Here is a 19,862-nt window from a genome sequence, read left to right as displayed (position 1 = left end):
TCAGAAGTTGAAAGATGTCAAGTTTTCAAAATAAGCTACAAATTTGGTGTAATTGATTTCAAATACCAACAGAATTTTTTTCACGACTTGACATGCTGATCTCAAAGTGGAAATAAAATTAGTATATGGGAATATCCAGGAAAGTTCTGAAAAATAGGCAAGATTGTGGAGCAAGACAGTTTCTAGTCTTAGCAGACATTGAGAAGCTATAGGAAGTGGGACAGCTTGCTACGGGAGCAGGAGAAAGCCGTCACTTCTTTTTTTTTTTTTTTTAAGATTTTATTTATTTATTTGACAGACAGAGATAACAAGTAGGCAGAGAGGCAGGCAGAGAGAGAGGGGGAAACAGGATTCCCGCTGAGCAGAGAGCCTGATGCGGGGCTTGATCCCAGGACCCTGAGACCATTACCTGAGCTGAAAGCAGAGGCTTAACCCACTGAGCCACCCAGGTGCCCCAGCAGTCACTTCTAAATGAAGGTACAAATGACCAATAATGCCTTTACTGTATCACCCATCTGGGAAATAGTTCTCAGGGGCTTGTGACATCTTCCCGGAAAGCCAGGGGGATCTGACAAGAGTTTCAGTCTCACTGGAAAGGGACTGCATTTGGGTTTGTGAGTTCTCACATCCTGTAATCCTCTTGGGGCTACTGCAGAAGGGCCTGGATCCAGGAAGTCCTCTAGCTGCTGCAATTGCCAAGTGGCCTGGGAACACAGACCTCTGTCCTTGGGTACTTTCCTGGCAATATCCACTTTGACAGAAAGCTAGTTCTTCTATATTGTTGTCTGGGACTGAGAAGTCTAGAGAAAAAGAATCCACAGGAACATTTTGATGGTAGGCAGGGGCCTGCCTTTCATCCCTAATTCACCAGATGATTTATTAATTTTTTTAATTAAAATAAGTCACAAAAGGAAAGACACTCTTGACACCAAGTTGCCTGGACTGATTGTCTTTTTAAGAATAAGGAATTTACACACACACACACACACACACACACACACACACACAAAAGGAATAAGGAATTTACAAGCATTGCCTATTGATCTAAAACACACATTTGACATAATTATGCTATGCATGGCTACTATGTGAGTTCTTAGCTCCTAAAATCCTTAGGTAATATTAATCTCCTCATGTAATTGCTTCTTATCTAAAAATTTGATAGTTATGCCTTTTTTTTTTAAATCAGTCAATGGAAAAAGAGGAAGAGTAAAGCATTTATTAAGGACTGGAACCCATCAAAAGAAAAATCACACAATTCATGATGCATCTTTCTTCTCTGGCACATCTATTCTTTCCAGTGTATTTTGCTGTGAAAAGAGAGAAGGAGGGGGGATTAGACTCTGCGGCATGCATTCCACATTCCTGCTATGGAGACGCAGGACTTAACACTCCTGGGTATATTCAAAGGGAATCCAAGGTGGCCCTAGAGACTGGAGCAACTGTGCAAAGTGCCCAGCTCCTTGAACAAAGAGCAGAGGTAACAGACACCTGCTGGGGAAGGGGAGAAGTATTCTAGTTTGAGCATGTGGCAACATATCCAGATGGAGGAGTCTGGCATGCTGTTGGTTAAGGCAGAGTCTAGAAATAGAGGGTGGAAGGCTCCCCGCGACGGATGGGCATCAAAGTGCTGGGGGTGCCTGGGATCACCTGGGAAAGAGAAGACAGTGAGTAGAGGAAGAGCCCAGGCTGGAGTTCTGGGGACCACCTCCATTTGGGGAGCAGGAGGAAGAAGAAAGACCCATGCAGAACAGAGAGAAGATTTAGAACAGGAAAGAAACACCAGAGGCAGCCACAAAGTTCGTGAGCAAAGGGAAGGCCAGGGGGCTGGAGGCACCAAGAGCTGGAGAGAGAGAGCAGGGCAGAGCCACTGGAGAGAGGTCCTGGGATGCAGCAGTACAGACAGCATTTCTTTCAAGCCAGGTGGAAAGAAGACCCGAGAGAGTAAAGAGGAGGTGGGGACGTAATGGGGGAGGGGGGACCTAAACCCTCATTATTTGCAAAAATTTGCCTACTTGCTAAAATTCCTTTGTAATCCCCAAATGGATATTCCTGGTGCTTTTGCGTTCATTCTAAGACATGCTTAGGGTGGTGAAAAGCTAGTCTCCCAGCATCCATGTTGCCAGCCAAGGTCAAACAAGGTGATGCTCTGTCTCCTTATTTCAGCTCATACTGTAAACAAGTGTCCTTCTTGCATACCATTAAGGGCCATGCTTTGGGCATTTTCGTATTTTTTGTTGGTGATTTTGCTGTTTCAAATGGCCCCCACGCATCGTGCCCGGGTGGTGTCCAGCCCTGTTTAGCACAGAAGGCTGCGGCATGCCTTATGGAGAATACGTGTATGGTCAAGGAGCGTGGTCCAGGCCTGAGTTATGGTGCCATTGACCGTGAGTTCAATATGAATCAATAGCGGATGTTAAATAAGGTGCCTTTCAATGGAAACACACATAAAACAAGGCCGTGTACTGACTGGTTGATGAAAGGTGACCAAAGACTCATGGGAGCCTAACCCTTACTTCCCACTGGAACAATGGCTCAGTATTTGCTAATTCAGTGTTGGCAGCAACTTTACAGATCATAACTACCAAGATACTGAGAGTGGACTGTCCTCCCTCCTTCAGGTGTGCACAACGAAAGAGCATCAGAGTAGACTGTAAGTGGACACAGTCCCACATGGCCAGCTTTCCATCTCCCGGGCACCAGCTGGTCTTTCCTATCTCAGATGGGGGAAGGGGTCTGGCTCCTCCGGTGGGTGGGCAGCCATGAGAGGTCATGACAACAAGTTGTCACTCATGGGTCTGATCCCCAAATATGGAAATCACTCAGCCAGCTCACTTAAGGGGCCACATTGTGGGGTCACCCCTCCCAGGTAGCTGATGATAGGCAGGTATGTATAAAGGCTTCCAGGCTTCTAATCTTTGCCTTCCAGTGGGAGGCTGCCTACCTAGCTTCACCAACACGTGACAGATGTAAATAATCCTTGGGTTTCTAGGGTGCATGGGTGACTCAGTCCGTTAAGCATCTTGACTCCAGCTCAGGTCATGAACTTGGGGTCCTGAATTGAATACTGTGCCGGGCCCTGTGCTCAGTGGGGAGTCTGCTTGTCTCTCTCCCCCTGCCCCTCCCTCCTCTCTCAAATAAATAAAGTCTTTAAAAAAATAATACTAATCCTTGGACTTTTGCCCTCTCATGCTGTTTCCTATACATGGAGATATTGACATGAGGTTGACTGTCACAGGGCAGGGAAAGAGAGACAGACAGATCAGTAACAATAGCCCAATCTCGGAGGCATCTGGGTGGCTCAGTTGGTTAAGCATCTGCCCTCAGCTCAGGTCATGAGCCTGGGGTCCTGGGATAGAGCCTAGCGTGGGGCTCACTGCTCAGCTGGGAGTCTGCTTCTCCCTCTGCTCCCCACCCTGCTGGTGTGCTCTCTCTCCCGCTCTCTCTCTCACTAAGCAAATTTTAAAAGAACTCTTTAAAATACCAATCTTAGCATCACCTCTAAGAGCAAGAGCCTCTGATGTCCGCACTTCCTCATCTACAAAACAGAAAAGAATGACAAAGCTTCATATGAGTTGTTGCAAGACTTATAAAAGGCAGTGCACGAGAAGGTCCACGCACAGACCCAGGCACTCCGGAACGTTCTGATCTTCCCTGGGGCAGGGACCAGACACGTTTGTTAAGCAAACTGACAAACTCATGAAACTGATCCTTCTCAGCATGCCACCGTCCACATCAGACCTTACTTGCAATGGCCTGCTTTGCAGCTCTGGGGCCAAGTTTCAGGGGTCCACATGAATCGTCATTGCAACATAAAGGAAAATGCCTCACTCATGCCGCTGTGGTTTAGGTTCTTTCCGTGTGGTTTGTGGGCATCTGGCCACTGAGTAATTGAAAAGGGTGAACTATTCCAGCTATAAAGATCAAGCAAGGGCAATAGCTGAGAGATCCCTTATAGCATGAGAGTTGGGACCTGATTTTCATGGCCCCTATGTTAGAGGAACAAATAAGAAAAAATTCCAAAGCTCATGTTGAAATCCTACCTTTCGCTATGGATTCCTATATGTGAAATGATTTTCTAGCAACCTGAAAGAAGCCTAGAACACTGTTTATTAAATTACAAAAACACTTAGCCCCTATAAAACCAGGCTAGGAGGGTTCCGTGGTCCTTGAATCAAAGACTCTGTCTTTGGGGAGCTCCCGACCAGAAAAATGACATCCACGACTTGAACACGGTCATCCTGCCTTGGGTCACACATGTGTTTTTTCCTTCCTTCCAGCCTGATTATTATGTTCTAGACATTATTCTTAACTTTATGGTAGTAAACTAAAATAATTAATAAGAATGAGGGCCATGCGTTGCCAAGGAGGTCACGGTCTAGCAGGGCCAAAAACAAGTATGAAAATAATAATGAACCTTTGAAGGAAGGTAGCCAAGAGGTTAAGAGACTGGAGCATGATCTCACAGCTCCTGGTGGCAGAGCAGGCTTGGATTCAGGTCCACAGACTCAGGTCTCTGTGCTGGCCTTCCCAGGCTCATTTTGGGATTCTAGGAAATTCGGAGCACCGTGGAGAAATCTGAAGGTCACGGGAGCTCAGGGTCATAACTGGGGCAAGGGTGGCAATGTTGAGTCTTTCATGGGTGCTGCCTTTAAAAACACATTTGATAAGCAATCAGTTTTGTTATAGAAATCAAATCAATAATATTCACACACATGGATTGCAAACATATTGCAACCCATGTGTGTGAATATGCCCAATATAATCATATTATTAATAAATGAAACACAGCCAGTTCATGGGGAACTCTATTTTGCCCCCTGAGGATGCTCTATAAGGCAAAAGGAAATGATTTAAATTGGTTAAAAAAAAAAAAAAAAAGGAATACGATGAGTCCATTCCTTCATAATGAGTAGATTCTAGATCTCCATGTGAAGCCAGTGTTTATTTTTAGGAGGCACATAGATTAAATAGAAAACCTACCATTTGCAACTTTCATCCAATACAGCCTCACTGGTAAATTTTCCTTCTATTTTTGTAAAATGTCAGTTGACTTCTTTCAAATTCCAGTGGTTAAAAATTAATTATACTATGCTTAACTGATTTTTTTTTTTTTTAAATAACAGTCTCAGGCACCTAAAGTGAAGGATTCCGTCATCCCCTCAAAAATACTTGTCGAATGCTTGCTGTGTGCCAGGCTCTGGGCAGGGCGCTGGGAGACAGTAGCACATGACATGTCCTGAGCCCTGCGTGCACCCTGCGCCCCGCGCCCAGGGCATCTGGGGCAGCCCGGTGGGACAGAAAAGAGATGAACAACTGCAGGGCTCTGTGATGAGGACAGTTGGAAAGGGGTCAGAGTAGACCTCCCAAGGGAAATGACACTGTGCTGAGGCCTGACCAGTGAGGAGGGATTAGCCAGGGAGCTCTCCCATGTGAAGGTCTCAGCACGGCAAGCTATGAGATCTCAGTACTGCTGGAGCTTAGGGCTGAGGCAGAGTTGGAGAAGTGGACAGGGGTTGGATCACCAAGACCTTTGTGCGCCATGCTAAGGAGCTCAGACTTTGTCCTGAAGGTATGCAGTGTTATGCAAACTAAAGTCTGTGAAGGCTCAAACTTTGTTATTAACGTGTGTGTGTGTGCACGCGCGCGCGCACGCAAAAATGAATGTGCATTGAATTGATGTCTATAATTGCATCTGAAGATTCTTTTCAAGTGTGTCCTTCCTGATGTCCCCTTACTACATGGAAACCTTTAGAAAGACTTAGTTACATCTGCTCCAATCCCTAGTAACTGGAAATTTATATACTTGGTGATACTCAGTGTGGGTTTGGTAAACTCGGGCTCAGTGTTCAGCTCCCCACCACACTAGTGGAATAGGCTATTCTTCCTTTTGGCTTAGTGTCTGCATTTTGCATACCTCTGCTTTATCCCCAAGTGAAGCGAACACTAGGGGGTTAATGTGGAAAGAATCTGACTCTTCTGTTTCAGGATAAGCTTGAGGACAGCATGTAAGGTTAACAGCATGAGGTCAGGACCTGGGGCAAAAATGCAGGCACCGGTCAGTGGAGACAGTAATGACATGAGTGGCCAATGCCAGAGAGAATGTGTGGCCATGATTCATAAGACTGGACCCCTGTGGATGTCAGGAGAAGAGAAAGGGGAAAGAAGGGTCAATGATGCTCTAAAATTTTGAGCTTGAGGAAATAAGGTGGATGGTGACAGCCTGAATTAAGGAAAGCAGTTGAAGAGGGCACCGGGTAGGTTCCAGGAGGATACAGGTGCCCATACCAACTTCATCCAGGACAGAGCATGGTAAGAGATGTGTGCTTGGACGTAATTACAGATCATTGATGAAGTCAGCGGGTGGAAGATATGACAAAGCAATCTATGGAAGGAGGAGAGGGTGGGCTAAGGAGATAACACAAGTGGTCACCAGTATTTAAATTATTGATCAAGGAAAGGAAGGCAGATCCAGTTTCTTGGATCTGAGGGCTGAAAGCCCAGGGTGCAAAAAGCAGACCGTGAATGGGAGGAGAGGAGGGTGGGGCAGCAGCCAAGGACCACAACTGTGTGGAGAAGCTCAGCATATAAGGAGGAAGGAGGGCAGTCACTGGGATGGGGGAGCATCAAAGGAGTGACTATTCTGTCCGTCTCTCTGTTTGCTCTTCAACTGGACACTTGATCATGTTAATGGTGACAAATACAAAAGCCACAGGAGAAAGCTCAAGGTTTGTGGGATGGGAGAGACGACTGAGGGACAGAGTCTGAGAGGAGACCAGGTGGTGGGAAGGTGAGTGAAGATGAGAGCTGAATGACAGAGTAAGACATTTGAGGGCATGAGGACAGCAGTGTTAAGGCAATCTCTCCAAGCAGCTTCTATTTTTAAATACACATTTTTAACAATGTCCCCTTACCTTGAAGCTATTACTCAAAGCCAGTGTTTATTCTTGAAATCTGTGCCACTTGTCCCAGTACCCTCGATTCCCAGGAGGAAAGATCCCTCTCGGGCTCTCTGCAGATGGAAGGACATACAGGCTCTGTCATTCACACCAAGATCTGAGACAATGTGGACCCCACGACTATGAACAGTGGGAAGAGGTATGACTAGCATAACCAGACCCACACTGCTGAGAGATGTCCAAGAACAGGAGAGCTCTGTCTTCCTTCCTTGGCTCGTCCTTCCTTTCCCCTGCGTGTTGTCACAGCTGAACCCATGCTTATTTCTCTCTCTGTGTGATCTGTCCCAGGCACTACTATAAGTCCTCCATGAGATCAGCTCAGTGCTTGTCACACACATTTGGTGGAATAAATTAAATTGTTGTCTTCACAGAAGTCTCTGAGATGACTGCATAGCTGCATCTGTGATGTTCCTAAGGCCCAAAAAGGTTTTTAAAATTCAGCTCTGGAATTATCTTCTGAGCCACATAAAAAGGATCAGTCACATTAACTTACAGTCATAAAATATTTTTGGTCCCAAATGACATTTTCCCAATGCAATAGCCAGCCTCCATGATGGCTTCCTGGTATTCACCCTTAGATATTTCTCTCTGACACTGGACCAAGGCTGGTCTGTGTGACTAATAAAATACACAAAAGGGATGACACACAAATTCCAAAATTAGGTCCCAAATCCTGTATCTTCTGTCTTGGATGTTCTGTGACTTGCTCCCCCTCTCTCTCTCTCTCTCTCTCTCTCTCTCTCTCATCATTGTCTCTGGGAGAAGCCAGCTGTCATGTTTTGAGGACATTCAGACAACCCTATGGAAAGGTCCACAGAGGGTGAAACTGAAACCCTCAGTCCAAGAGCCCACGAAGAGCTGAGGCCTGCCAACAAACACATGAATGATCTTGGAAGTGGATCTTTCAGACCCAGTCCAGCCTTCCAATGAGATCGCAGCCCCAGATAACATCTTATCTCAAGCTTGTTAGAGACTCTGCATCAGAACCACTCAACCAAGGTGCCTGGGGGTTCCTGACCTTCAGAAACTATAATATAACAAATATTTGTTGTTTTAAGCTGCTTAGTTTGGGGATAATTTGACACACAGCAATATGTAACTAATGCACTTAAGTTGGTTGTTAATCTGATTAATCACATTTATTTTGGCTATTTCCAAAATCAAATCCAAGGACAAATATTTTCCACCACTATAACAATTCAAAAGACTGGGTCATAGATTCTGAAGGCAATGCCCAAAAAAAAGTGTTCAAAAATGTCCTCTGCAATGGTCACACTATTCAAATAAATGATGGTCTCCCAAAGCAAAAACTGGGAGGTTGTCTAAAACTTTTGTTTAAATTAAGTCTCAGGGGGTGCCTGGTGGCTCAGTCAGTTAAGTATTTGACTCTTGGTTTTGACTCAGGTCATGATCTCAGGGCGGTGAGAGCCAGCCCCACATTGGGCTCCATGCTCAGCAGGGAGTCTGCTTAAGTTCCTCTCTCCACCCCTCCTCCTGCTCTTGGCCAATCTCTCTCTCTCTCAAATAAATAAATAAAATCTTTTTTAAAATAAATTAAAAAATAAAAAGGAAATAAATCAAGCCTCAGATTATAAGCCCTACCACTTGAAATAAATTCAGTATGCCTAGTGAGGATCAAACATTGGGCTCAATGAAATATTAGTATTTGTGTTATTCATTTTTTTAATTTAATTTAATTTATTTTCTTTTCAGTGTTCCAGAATTCATTGTCTATTCATTTTAATGAAGAACTCCAAAATATGATGAAATTCACAACTTTTCTGGAAAACAGTATTGGCAAAAACAAAAGCTGGAAGAGTCTGACAGGTCTGTACCAAAGTCCTGTCTCTGCCACTCACTACCTGGATCCAAGTTCCACGTTGGCCATATCTACAGAAACTCACTAAGCCTCAGTTTGCTCATCTACAAAATGGGAAGGCACATAGTGTTGCCTCATAGGATGGTTGTGAAGAGAAAGCTGTGTCAAGCAATTAGCACAGAGCTAAGTGTCTTGCATGTAATATTAGCACCAAGAGCCATTGTTCATCTCTTCTACAGAAGCAGGTCATAAGACACCTGTTTCGCAGATCTATTCTGAAAATTAAATGAGAGGGAAACTGATCTGTAAAAGGGAGGAACTATATTACCATTAATGTTACCTGCTGGCCCCAAAATACCATACCAATGAGGGTGGAGGGCAAAGAGGGGTTCAAGAGAATTTAAGCTTTTTCAGAAAATGCCCCCAAAGTGAGACAGGAGGAAAGGTCAGTGCTGATATCCTGAGCCCAATTTGCTATTTTAATTCCTGCTAACATTTAAGCAAGTCACGATACCTCAAGTTTGCCTTTTTAGTGATTTGCAAACCAAGTTTATGCAGTACTGTTCTCTTCATTTTCATTTAAAATAGCTCATACTTCAGAGGTTAATCTACTATGAAATGGTTTCAGCAGAGCCTGGCTTGATCCAAAAAGCATCTGTTGGTGTCATATGGAAGAAAGTAGGACCACTTACCAAGTGACCGTTCATAAAATTCACTTCTGGATCTGTCAGAAATGAGACCTGTAATACAGAACAGTCATAAGGTAAGGTCCCTCTCTCCACTTCCAGGATGTTCCATGATTTTATTATTGATGCCCCAAATACACCTCTTAAGCAAGGAAGCAGTGGAAGACCACCAAATAGTTTTGCTGCCATCAGCACTAGTGGGGAAAAACCTCAGGAAAGTAAAAATGGCTCCCAATCCCTATCCCACTTCAAATGAGAGGCCACACAAAAAGGAAAGAAAGGAAGGGCCTCCCTCCTCTCAAACAAGCCACTTAAAGGGATGACCAGCTTTCATCACATGGCAGGAGGATAACAGAATTAGACCTCAATCAACTAGGTGGGCTTTAGTGTAGACCATCCAGCCACACATTATTGCACACCTGGGCCCTGTAAGTTGGGCTGTGCACCCAGGATGAAATAGCATGTTTGAGTTAGGGGACCCTCTCAAGGTGTAATCCAACATCTGCCCTGTTTACTTGACACATGGGGCCATCAGATTCAATCATGTACAGAAAATCTCTGTATAAATATACAGGGATACCTAAATGGTAAGTTGTGTCTTTATTGCCTAATTGTAAGAAAGAAACAAAATAATCCAGTCAAGAAATGAGCAGAAGGCATGAAAAAACACTTCTCCATAGAAGACATACAAATGGCCAACAGACACATGAAAAATGTTCCATGTCTCTTGTCATCAGGGATATACAAATCAAAACCACAATAAGATAGCACCTCACATCAGTCAGAATGGCTAAAATTAACAAGACAGGATACAATAAATATTGGCAAGGATGTGGAGAAAGGAGAACTCTCTTATACTGTTGGTGGAAATGCAAGCTGGTATAGCCACTCTGGAAAACAGTATGAAGGTTCCTCAAGAAGTTAAAAATAGAAATCCCTATGATCCAGCAATTGCACTACTGGGTATTTTCACCAAAGATACAGATGTAGTGAAAAGAAGGAGCACATAAACCCTAATGTTCATAGCAGCAATGTCCACAATAGCCAAACTGAGGAAGGAGCCAAGATGTCCTTCAGCAGATGAATGGATAAAGAAGATGCGATTCATATATACAATGGAATATTACTCAACCCTCAGAAAGGATGAATACCTACCATTTGCATCGACATGGATGGAACTGGAGGGGATTATGCTGAGTGAAGTAAGTCAAGCAGAGAGAGATAATTATCCTATGGTTTCACTCATATGTGGAACATAAGAAATAATGCAGGATCATAGGGGAAGGGAGGGAAAACTAAATGGGAAGAAAAACCAGAGAGGGAGATAAACCATGAAAGACTTGTGACTCTGGGAAACAAACTAGGGCTGTGGAAGGGCAGGTGGGTGGAGGGATGGGGTAACGGGGTGATGGGCATTAAAGAGGGCATTAATGTGATGAGCACTGGGTGTTATATGCAACTAATGAATCATTGAACACTACATCAAAAAGAAATGATGTACTATACATTGGCTAACTGAAATTTTTAAAAAAAGAAAGTTAAAAAATAGGAACAAAAATAAAAGAGAATGTTCATTTTCTGGAATTAGCATAACTGTTCAAAGGTTATGTATCGATGTTTCCAGTTTTCTTTTACGATTTCTTTCTTTTTTTTTTTTTTTTTTTTTTTGGGTCAGAGAGAGAGACAGGAGCAAGCACAAGCAGGGGAAATGGCAGGCAGTGGGAGAAGGAGTCTCCACGCTGAGCAGGGACGCCCCCCACCCGCCCCGATGTGGGACTCGATCCCAGAATCCTGGGATCATGACCTGAGCCGAAGGCAGACACTTAACCAACTGAGCCACCCAAGTGTCCTTAAATGTTTCCAGTTTTAAATGACTCACTAACAGAGTTTCAATATGAAGTTGTTTCAAGAAAAAAAATCATTAAAAAGAACAGATCTTAACTTACCAAGTAAGTAGTTGTTTCTCCATTTAGAGGATCCCAGTATGTCCCCCAAAAACATCTAAGTCAATGTAGGCATTGGGATATATCAACACATGAAAGAAAAGAAGGAGACACTGTAAAAAATGCAAATATTATCTGGAGAACTCTAATGCATTACATAATTAATTATTAATGAAATAAGGCAACATATTTTATTAAATAACTCTATGTGGTGTAAAACATGTGTGTCTAAGGAAGCACATGGGAAGAGAAACTTAAGTGAAGTTTAAATTTTCCAAAAAGTTTTCCACTGGAATCAGAATGTGTTCCCAAAAATTGGGGACCAGCAAGATGGAAACTTTTTTTTTTTAAGACTTTTATTTGTTTTTTTGACAGAGAGAGTGACAGCAACAGAGGGAACACAAGCAGGGGGAGTGGGAGAGGGAGAAGCAGGCTCCCTGCTGAACAGGGAACCCGATGCAGGGCTTGATCCCAGGACTCTGGGTTCATGACCTGAGCCAAATTCAGAAGCATAACGACTAAGCCATGCAGGTGCCCTAAGATGGAACATTTTACGTGGACTTGCAAAGAGACTACATTTAGGTCAGATGTGGAGGTTTCCTGTCTATGAAGTTCCCATGTGTTCAGATTGGAAAAGGCTTACACAAGTCATCTTCAGGAAGCCACTGAAAGCCCACATAACAACATAAGTCCACACAAAAACTTGCACATGAATACTCATTGCATCATTATTTATAATAGCCAAAAAGTGGAAGTAACCCAAATGTTGATCAATGGTAAATGGCTGGATCAAACGCAGTATATCCATACAAACCATCTTATTCAACACTAAAAAGGAACAAAGTTCTGATACACCCTACAACAGGTAATATGAGCATGATACTTAGGGAGATAAGCCAGTCACAAAAGGATACATAATTCCATTTATATCGAAATGTCCAGAACAGGCAAATCCGTAGACCCAGACCACTGTAGATGAGTGGTTGCTGGGAGCTGGGGGAATGGGGAACACAGAATGGGGGCACATGCGGACAAGGTTTCTTTTCGAGGTGATTTAGATACTGATGCAGGTTGTACCACCTTATGAATATACTAAAAACCCCTGAACTGGACACATTGTAAGGGTGAGTTGTATACTATGTAGATTGTAACTCAATAAAAATGTAATTTTTAAAAGTGTGGGGCTGGCGGGGAAGACACATAACCAAAGCCAGGCCAAAATAGTCATGTCAAGAGGCATCTCTGGTGGACCTAGAGAGAAAAGTTCCCTTTTCCTCCTAAGTTTAGGGGATCTGAATCTGGAGCACATTGTGACCCTGCTTCCTGATACAAGGGAAAAGTTCATCTTCAGTAAAAGAGGGAGAAGAGAAAGGAGCGGGGTGGGTTAGGGCAGATGGGGAGTGGTGAAGAAGGGGGAGGGATGGGGAGAAATTAAAGTGGCACAGGTGGTGTTGAATGCTCCTAAATTAACTACCCATGAGGCCAACTCTTTCGGGTCCTTTCTGGGAATGTGATCCAGGGACTTAGCCCAATGGGGCTTAGGCAATTTGTAGTTTAAGTTCTATCATTGGAAATGGAACACAGTAAGTAAATCAAATGCCTGTCCCCTGCCCTTCCCTGAGCTCAGAATTCCGTATTCGTTCTTCTTCCTCAGTTTCTCCCTTTGGACTGTTTCTAGGTCTCTCAGCTGAAGGCTTAGCCAAATCTCATCCCATGTACTCCAAACCAGAGTTTCTCAAGTGTCAAGTTCACTCATCAACCTAAAGGTATTAGCATCGCACTCTAGATGGGGACGAAACCAAGAAGTGTTTGGCTGCGGGCTCCTGTCCCGTCCAGAGCCCTTTATCCTCTCTCTTTTTCACTTTCAAAATTAACACAAATAATGGAACCTTGCTGCAACATAAATATGTATTTGGTGAAGGAGAGAAGCATATTAGTAAACTTAGAAATTTATTTCCTCGAATTTCCTTACAACTTTTATCCTTTTAAAAATCCTGTAAGGGGAAAATCCAGTACATTCAGTAATTTCTCACATTGTATCCTTACAAGAGATTTTCCATTTGATCGAAGTCCTTATTCCTCATATTTTGGATTTTCAGTCTTTTTCTCCATGAATTATACCTTTGTTCACATTATGTTCCTTTCCCTGGAAATTTTTCTAGAACCTACATATGTTTTTCAAATGATCTTCATTTTCATTACTCCAGGTTTTTTAATTTCGGTTTTATTTCTTCTATTTCCTACTTCCAACAATTATTTACTTCTTTGATGACTAAATTCATCCTAGTCTATTCTCTTTTATGTTTATAAGATCACTGCTTATTTCAATGAAAATGCTTAACAGCTGTTTTCTTTTCTTTTTTTTTTTTTTCTGTTTCATATAAGAAATCTATTTCAGAGTTTCCAGGAATTACTTGAAATCTCCATCTGCTTTCTTCTTCTTCCTTTGAATTACAGTATTCTTTAATTTAAGGAATTCTTTTATTTTTTTAATTTGCTCACAGTTCTTTACAATTTCCTAATCTTTGAGGAACATCCACCTGAGAGTTTATTTTAAAATATTGTGTTTCAAGGACTAATTTAACTTATGTCAGAGTCTTCTTACAAAACTTGGGTTGGGAGAAAAGTGTATAGTCCTCACTATGCAATGAGAAAGTTGCAACAGATTTGTGAGCTGTGCGATCAGAATCAACTTCCCAAATCAGAGATGGAAGAGGGGTTAAATGGGGCAGGGCAGGGGGGTAGTTACTGAATTCAGTTCAATGTGTTAAACGTCATAGAATGAACTAAAATCCATTTTTCAACACCCACTATTAACTCCTGGCATCCACTAGCATTCCCTCTCACCTGTCCTGCTAGCCTCCTAGAGCTCTTAGCCAATAGGCCCATTGCCATTAGGATGAAGCTAAAGATCTTAGACGTGACCCCTAAGGTCCATCCTGACCTCCTCTCCAGATCAACCATTACGCCTCTGTCCTGTATTTTGTTCATTACAGTCATAATGATTTCTGTCCATTCCAACCCATCCAGCTTCTCATGCCTCAGGGAATTCCTTCATGATCCCCTTGTGCTTAGAATTGCTTTTCCTTGCTCTACTCCATAACTGTCCCTTCTGTCCTGATGGAAGTTCTTGATGTGACCATCAAGTCCCCCAGGGAAGCCTCCTGTGCCCAGATGAGCTTCTGTCCTCTTGACATGTGCCCCCACATGCTGGCCTGGTAGTCAGGGTCGCTCCTGCTGAATAGACACCCTTCCCCCCAATTCAGTATGAACAAAATATTTGTGAAACACTCCTTGTTCCTTGTCATTTCTGGATTAGCCAGGACACAAGCATGTGAGTGTGTCAGCATGAACACACCTGACTTCCCAGATGCTTCAGTGGAGTCTAGAAAAGGAGGCCCTTCATACTTTCCCTAATACCCAGGAACTAGATCCTGAAGCCATGGCTCCATGGAAAGCCCAGAAACCACCTGTGGATTGAGCCTCAAAGGTACCAGTGTGCAATTGAACATTTCTGTGGAGAACGTCCTAGCACCTGGGCTTAGTCATCCTGCACCTGTCAAACTGTCTCCTGTCATAGGCACTCCTAACCATTAGCTTCCTCACATCCTAATCCCACAATGGACTTCCACACAAAATATTTATGGTATGAGTATATTCATAATATGGGATCATTAACTTTAATGTATAATTCTTGAAGCTGAATTTTCTTTACTCTTCTAATGTTATTCTCACCTACAGAATGAAATCTTAAGAAACTGAGTAAAGAAATGTCATTAGACAGATCCAGCTGTACCCCAGTACAAATATTTTAAAATACCAGTCAAATAAATAATGTAACAATTATGTTTTCATGCCTAGTTGGAGTCAAGAGGTTTCCTCCACATATCATATTTTTTACCCTCTCTTCCTCCATTCTTTTGTATTCATTCAATAAGCATTTACTGGACTTCTACCCTATGACAAACATTGTCCTACACCCTCAAAAACCAACACACCTCGCCCTCAGAAGACATATATTCTAGTAAGGAAAGCAGTTAATAAGCAGATAGACAAATAAATATGTAATACATGTTCAAGTCATAAATTGACATATTGTTAATTTCACAGAAAGATGGCAAGTCAATTTCAACACATTTGGGGTGGGGAAAGCCATGTCCTGCCATTCACCAAGCATCTCTTGTGGACCAGATGCTGGACCAGATCTTTCTTGTCCACCAACTTACTCAGTTCTCCCTGCATTATCAGGTGGGTTTTACTCTTGGCATCTCACCAAGAAGAAGTGGCACATCATGGAGTTAAGTGCCCTGACCTAGACTGCGGAGCTGCTGAATGATTTTTAACTCTTATCTGACAAAAATGCCCCTCCCCTTTCCCTTCACTAAACCACAGTGTCAGGGAGCTGCATACTCAGATCTCAAACTTTTAAGATTTGTCAGCTGTTGCTTTAAGCTCTCTGTTTCCAAATGTCTGGGAAATACAGAGTGGAAGAGGGAGAGAGAGAGAGAGGAAAAAAAAAAAAAGGTTGGTGTAGGGAAGACTCCAGCCAGCAGAGCTGTACTCGCCTCTGCCTGGTGATGTTCCCGTGACTCTATCACACTCGTCCGCTTGTCACAGACTCACACAGACCCTACTAGGTGCTGTTCCAGAGGACACCAAGCCCCTGGTCCTACCTCTTCACTGCTGTTAGACTCAGAGCTGGAGGACCAGTGGCAGCGAACCCACACGCCCTGCACCTGTTCGGCAGACATCCGCACCGTGCTTCTGCAAATAGCTGGAGACTGCAAAAGAAAACACTGAGTTCAGTCCTCAGGAGCTCACAGAACGGGTTAGGACCTCTGTGAGAGCTCGGGCGATGCTGTAAGGCAAACAGAAAGGAAGAATTCAGAGAGGCATTTCATGTTTCTAAAATGAAACCTTCTCAGACTGAAGCAGAAACAAATGAAACATTTAAAAGATCTGTTAGACATTGGAGTATCACGAGTTCCCCCGGAAGAGCAAACATTCCCTCCAGGAGCATGGAGTGGGCTGCCCGGAAGTTTCCCAGTGAAACAAAAGGAAGTGGGAAGAACACAAAGGACTTTGTTCTCTTCTTTGATGAGGGATTCTGTTAGGAACAGACACTGTGACACTTGGGTTTGAGTCCTTCATAAAACAGTTACAGAGAAAATTCCCATGAAACAACAAAACAAAGGATTTCCTTTTCAGAATTTACACTGTTGTGAAGGGACCCTGACACAAAGTAACTCATCAAGTAACAAACTCATAAAGTAACAAAACCAGAGAATTCATACATCTGAACACCAACACCCAGGAGAGCAAGTGTTAGCGCTAATCTTATCCACCAGACCCTTGCCCATGGGTGTTAAAGCAAGTGTGGGGTCATGCTCTGGTTGCCGAGGATACAAAATGGAACACACTGTGGTCCTGACCCCATGGAGTCCATGCCAGTGAGGAGGAGGAGGACAGATATCACACAATAGTCAACTACAAAATAATGTAACTCACACCAAGAACACAGTGGGTGTTTTAGATTCATTTAAAATGGAATTTGAAACATCTCTGGAATTTGCCTTTGGGGTTGGCCTCTTTGTATTCACTTTGCCTGGAACCATCATTCTACCCATTTCAAGAGGCAGGAAACTGAGGCAACAGGGAATAATTTGCCAGGATCACTCAAGACCATGGACTCCAGAGCCCAAGTCCTCAACCACCAAGCCACACCACCCCTTCCCCAGGGAACTTAGTATGGACACAGTTGGTGCCTCCCAGTGGGGCTGGATGCCAGGCAGGGGCCAAGCTCTCCTTATGACTTGGAACAGCTCCAGTCATAGAAGAAGCGAGGTGCTTTGTCCTGCTAATTTCTGGGATATGGTGTTTCCTGCCAAACTTACCGCATAGTAGCCCCTTTGGAAGTCACACGTAGCAGGGTCTTCTCCAGAATCTCTCCTGCATGTTGTCTCCCGAATGCCAAACTCTAAGTCCATGTTCAAGCTGTCCTCATCCAGAACATTGACCTTCACAAAAAAACAGAGTATCAGTTTGCCTTGGTGAGCCTCTGAAGTTTACGATGCTACAAATATTTCTTCCTGCACAATGAGGAAAAGTTAGACTCCTTCCCTGGGAAAGCTGTTAAGTGGTTTTAGCAATCCCCCAGTTCCACCCCCGCAGTCTGGGACCAGAAGTGCTTTTCCAAAGGCACATAACACTTCTTTTAAAAAAATGGAACCAGAACTTAGGTGTCTGAACTGCAAGGTCAATGTTACTTCTGATGACTTAATTTACAGTTGATCCTCATGATTCCAAGGTTCCATTTTTGCAAATGTGCCTCCTCACCAAAATATATCATAATCCCAAAAATCAATGTTCAGGGTCTCTTTGCAGTCATCCATGGACAGGCACAGAGTGCCAAAGAACTTGAATTGCCCCATGCACACATTCCCTACTGAGACCAGACAAGGCAGAGCTCTGCCTTCTAGCTTCAGCTGTCATACTGTAGACAAGTGTCACTTTTATGGTTTATTTTGGAGTGTGCTTTTCTCATTTTTGTGGGGGTTTTTTCTTGGTGATTTTGCTGTTTCAAATGGCCCCCACATGTAGTCTCAGAGTGCTGTCCATGCTCCGAAGCACCAGAAGGTTTGGGTGTGCCACATGGAGAGGACACAGGCATTAGAACAGGAGCAGTGGTTCAGCAAGTACTAATTTAGTGTGCATGGTGACTTTATAGAACACAACTGCGACAAATAATGAAAACCAACTGTATTTTTAAGGGTCATTTTCCTAAAAGAATGACCCATAATTTCTTAGTAATCCCTGAAATAAGAAATGACGTTGTAAGTACATCTCTGCTCTACTGCCCTATAGTACTATCCCATCCTGCTTCTTGCTTGATCAGCTGTGGTCCATGAATGAGTTCTCACAATTGTCTATTCCTTTCCACCAAGGGTGGGATACGGGGGGAAACTTCCAGACATCGTGACAAATGTGTGATGCTCTGATGACACAGAAATCCCATGACTTAAAGATCACCCACAATGTGTCTAGCCCCAAAGACAAAGTAGGGGAGACCCCGCGCAGCTTAGATTCCAGCTTAGATTACATACAGCCACAGAGTTAACACCTTAAAAAGAAGTTAGCAAGGTCATTCTAGAAGGTTTTGGTGTTATGAAGGAACAAACAGCATGGTAATGGGGGTAGGGAGGAGGAAGTAGCTACTGTAGAGAAAGTGCCAGAGAAATCCTTCCAAGGCTTATAGAATGGGAAAGAGCCTATCATGTGTGGAAAAAGCAAGGCCAATGTCCTGGGGCAGAATAAGCCCAGCTGTTGTTGCTGGAGAAAAAAGAACAAGAGGAGAACCACACCCTATGATGTTTGAGAGACAACATGTGTTATGTAATTTATGATCTTGTCACCCATGGGACGGTGTGTAGATTTCATTCTCATTGCAATGGGGACATTCTCAGAAGAATTTAAGAACTAAGATGTAAATCACTATGGCTACTGCAAAGAGACCACACTGGGGCAGAGACAAGATGGTGGCAGGGAGGCCAGTTGGGAGCTGCCATGGCCCAGTACCCAACCATACCCTCAGACTCCAAAACTCTAGTCCTTTTCAGTCCTTGAGCCCACCTTGACAAAACTGAGTCAGCACCCATTCAACCAACTTCCCAGGGAGGAGGGTAGGGAGAACCCTCTGTGAGTGCACAGACCACTCACACACTGGGAAGGATGGGCACAACTAGAACACTATGTTTGGAAATAAATAACAAACTCCAAGCCTGGGATGGGGGACCTTCACATCTCCATCTAACAGTGGACAAAGAGTGCTCATAGAAGTAAAGTTTTCTGAAAACAAGTGAGACTAAAAATTCAGCTTCGACGATATTTATTACTGCATTTATTCATAATTTTAAAATATTAGATATTAAATCTGAACCTCATAAAAAAATAAAGCTCTCTCCTGCTGGAGTGTATTGTTGGGTCTCTCCACCCAGATTGTGCTCCGGCAATTCCCTTAAAGCAATCCAATGAAAACAAACTGACGACAAAAAGGCTTAGTTTAAAAGATGAAAATGTGAGATTTTTTTTGAGTACAGATAATTTTATTGAACTATGAGATAAATTTGCAGCCTTTCTTTGCCTCTTTAACCGCTCTTTTCAGAATAAGGAGAAAAGCCTAATGGTTTTGCTTTTTCATCCAAACTCACTTTCAACCCACTAATTTCTACTTTGTATTGTTTGAAAAAGGTGGGACAACCTCAGTGTTTGATAATAAAGAATCAACTAGAGAAAATCCAAATCCAGCATCTTTGCTGAGGTAAATCGTGGTATTTTACAATTGATGTTACACTATGCTCCTGTTTTTCTTTTTAAAAATATGTTTCATACCAATATATGAAAAGGATCCAAAAAGGTCTTCTCCCACATGTTCATAGTGGGTGTCTTAGAGGAAAGG

General features: G+C 43.1%; 1 protein-coding gene across 1 annotated transcript in view; it reads right to left on the bottom strand.

The window, feature by feature from the left end:
- Positions 1-1,199: 1,199 nt before the first annotated feature.
- Positions 1,200-19,862, bottom strand: part of SPP2 (secreted phosphoprotein 2) — a 26,610-nt gene continuing 7,947 nt past the window's right edge. Inside the window, exons 5-10 of the mRNA XM_032857544.1 lie at positions 17,302-17,424; positions 16,081-16,188; positions 11,411-11,465; positions 9,471-9,518; positions 6,915-7,012; positions 1,200-1,310 (exon numbers count right to left, since the gene is read on the bottom strand). Coding sequence (XP_032713435.1) covers positions 6,942-7,012; positions 9,471-9,518; positions 11,411-11,465; positions 16,081-16,188; positions 17,302-17,424 — 405 coding nt within the window. The 3' untranslated portion in view covers positions 1,200-1,310; positions 6,915-6,941. The remainder of the gene's footprint in view (positions 1,311-6,914; positions 7,013-9,470; positions 9,519-11,410; positions 11,466-16,080; positions 16,189-17,301; positions 17,425-19,862) is intronic.

The sequence above is a fragment of the Lontra canadensis genome, unplaced genomic scaffold, assembly GCF_010015895.1.
Source record: "Lontra canadensis isolate GAN:19392208 unplaced genomic scaffold, GSC_riverotter_1.0 scaffold13, whole genome shotgun sequence".
Taxonomy (NCBI): Eukaryota; Metazoa; Chordata; class Mammalia; order Carnivora; family Mustelidae; genus Lontra; species Lontra canadensis.
This window is presented reverse-complemented; position numbering and strand designations above follow the sequence as displayed.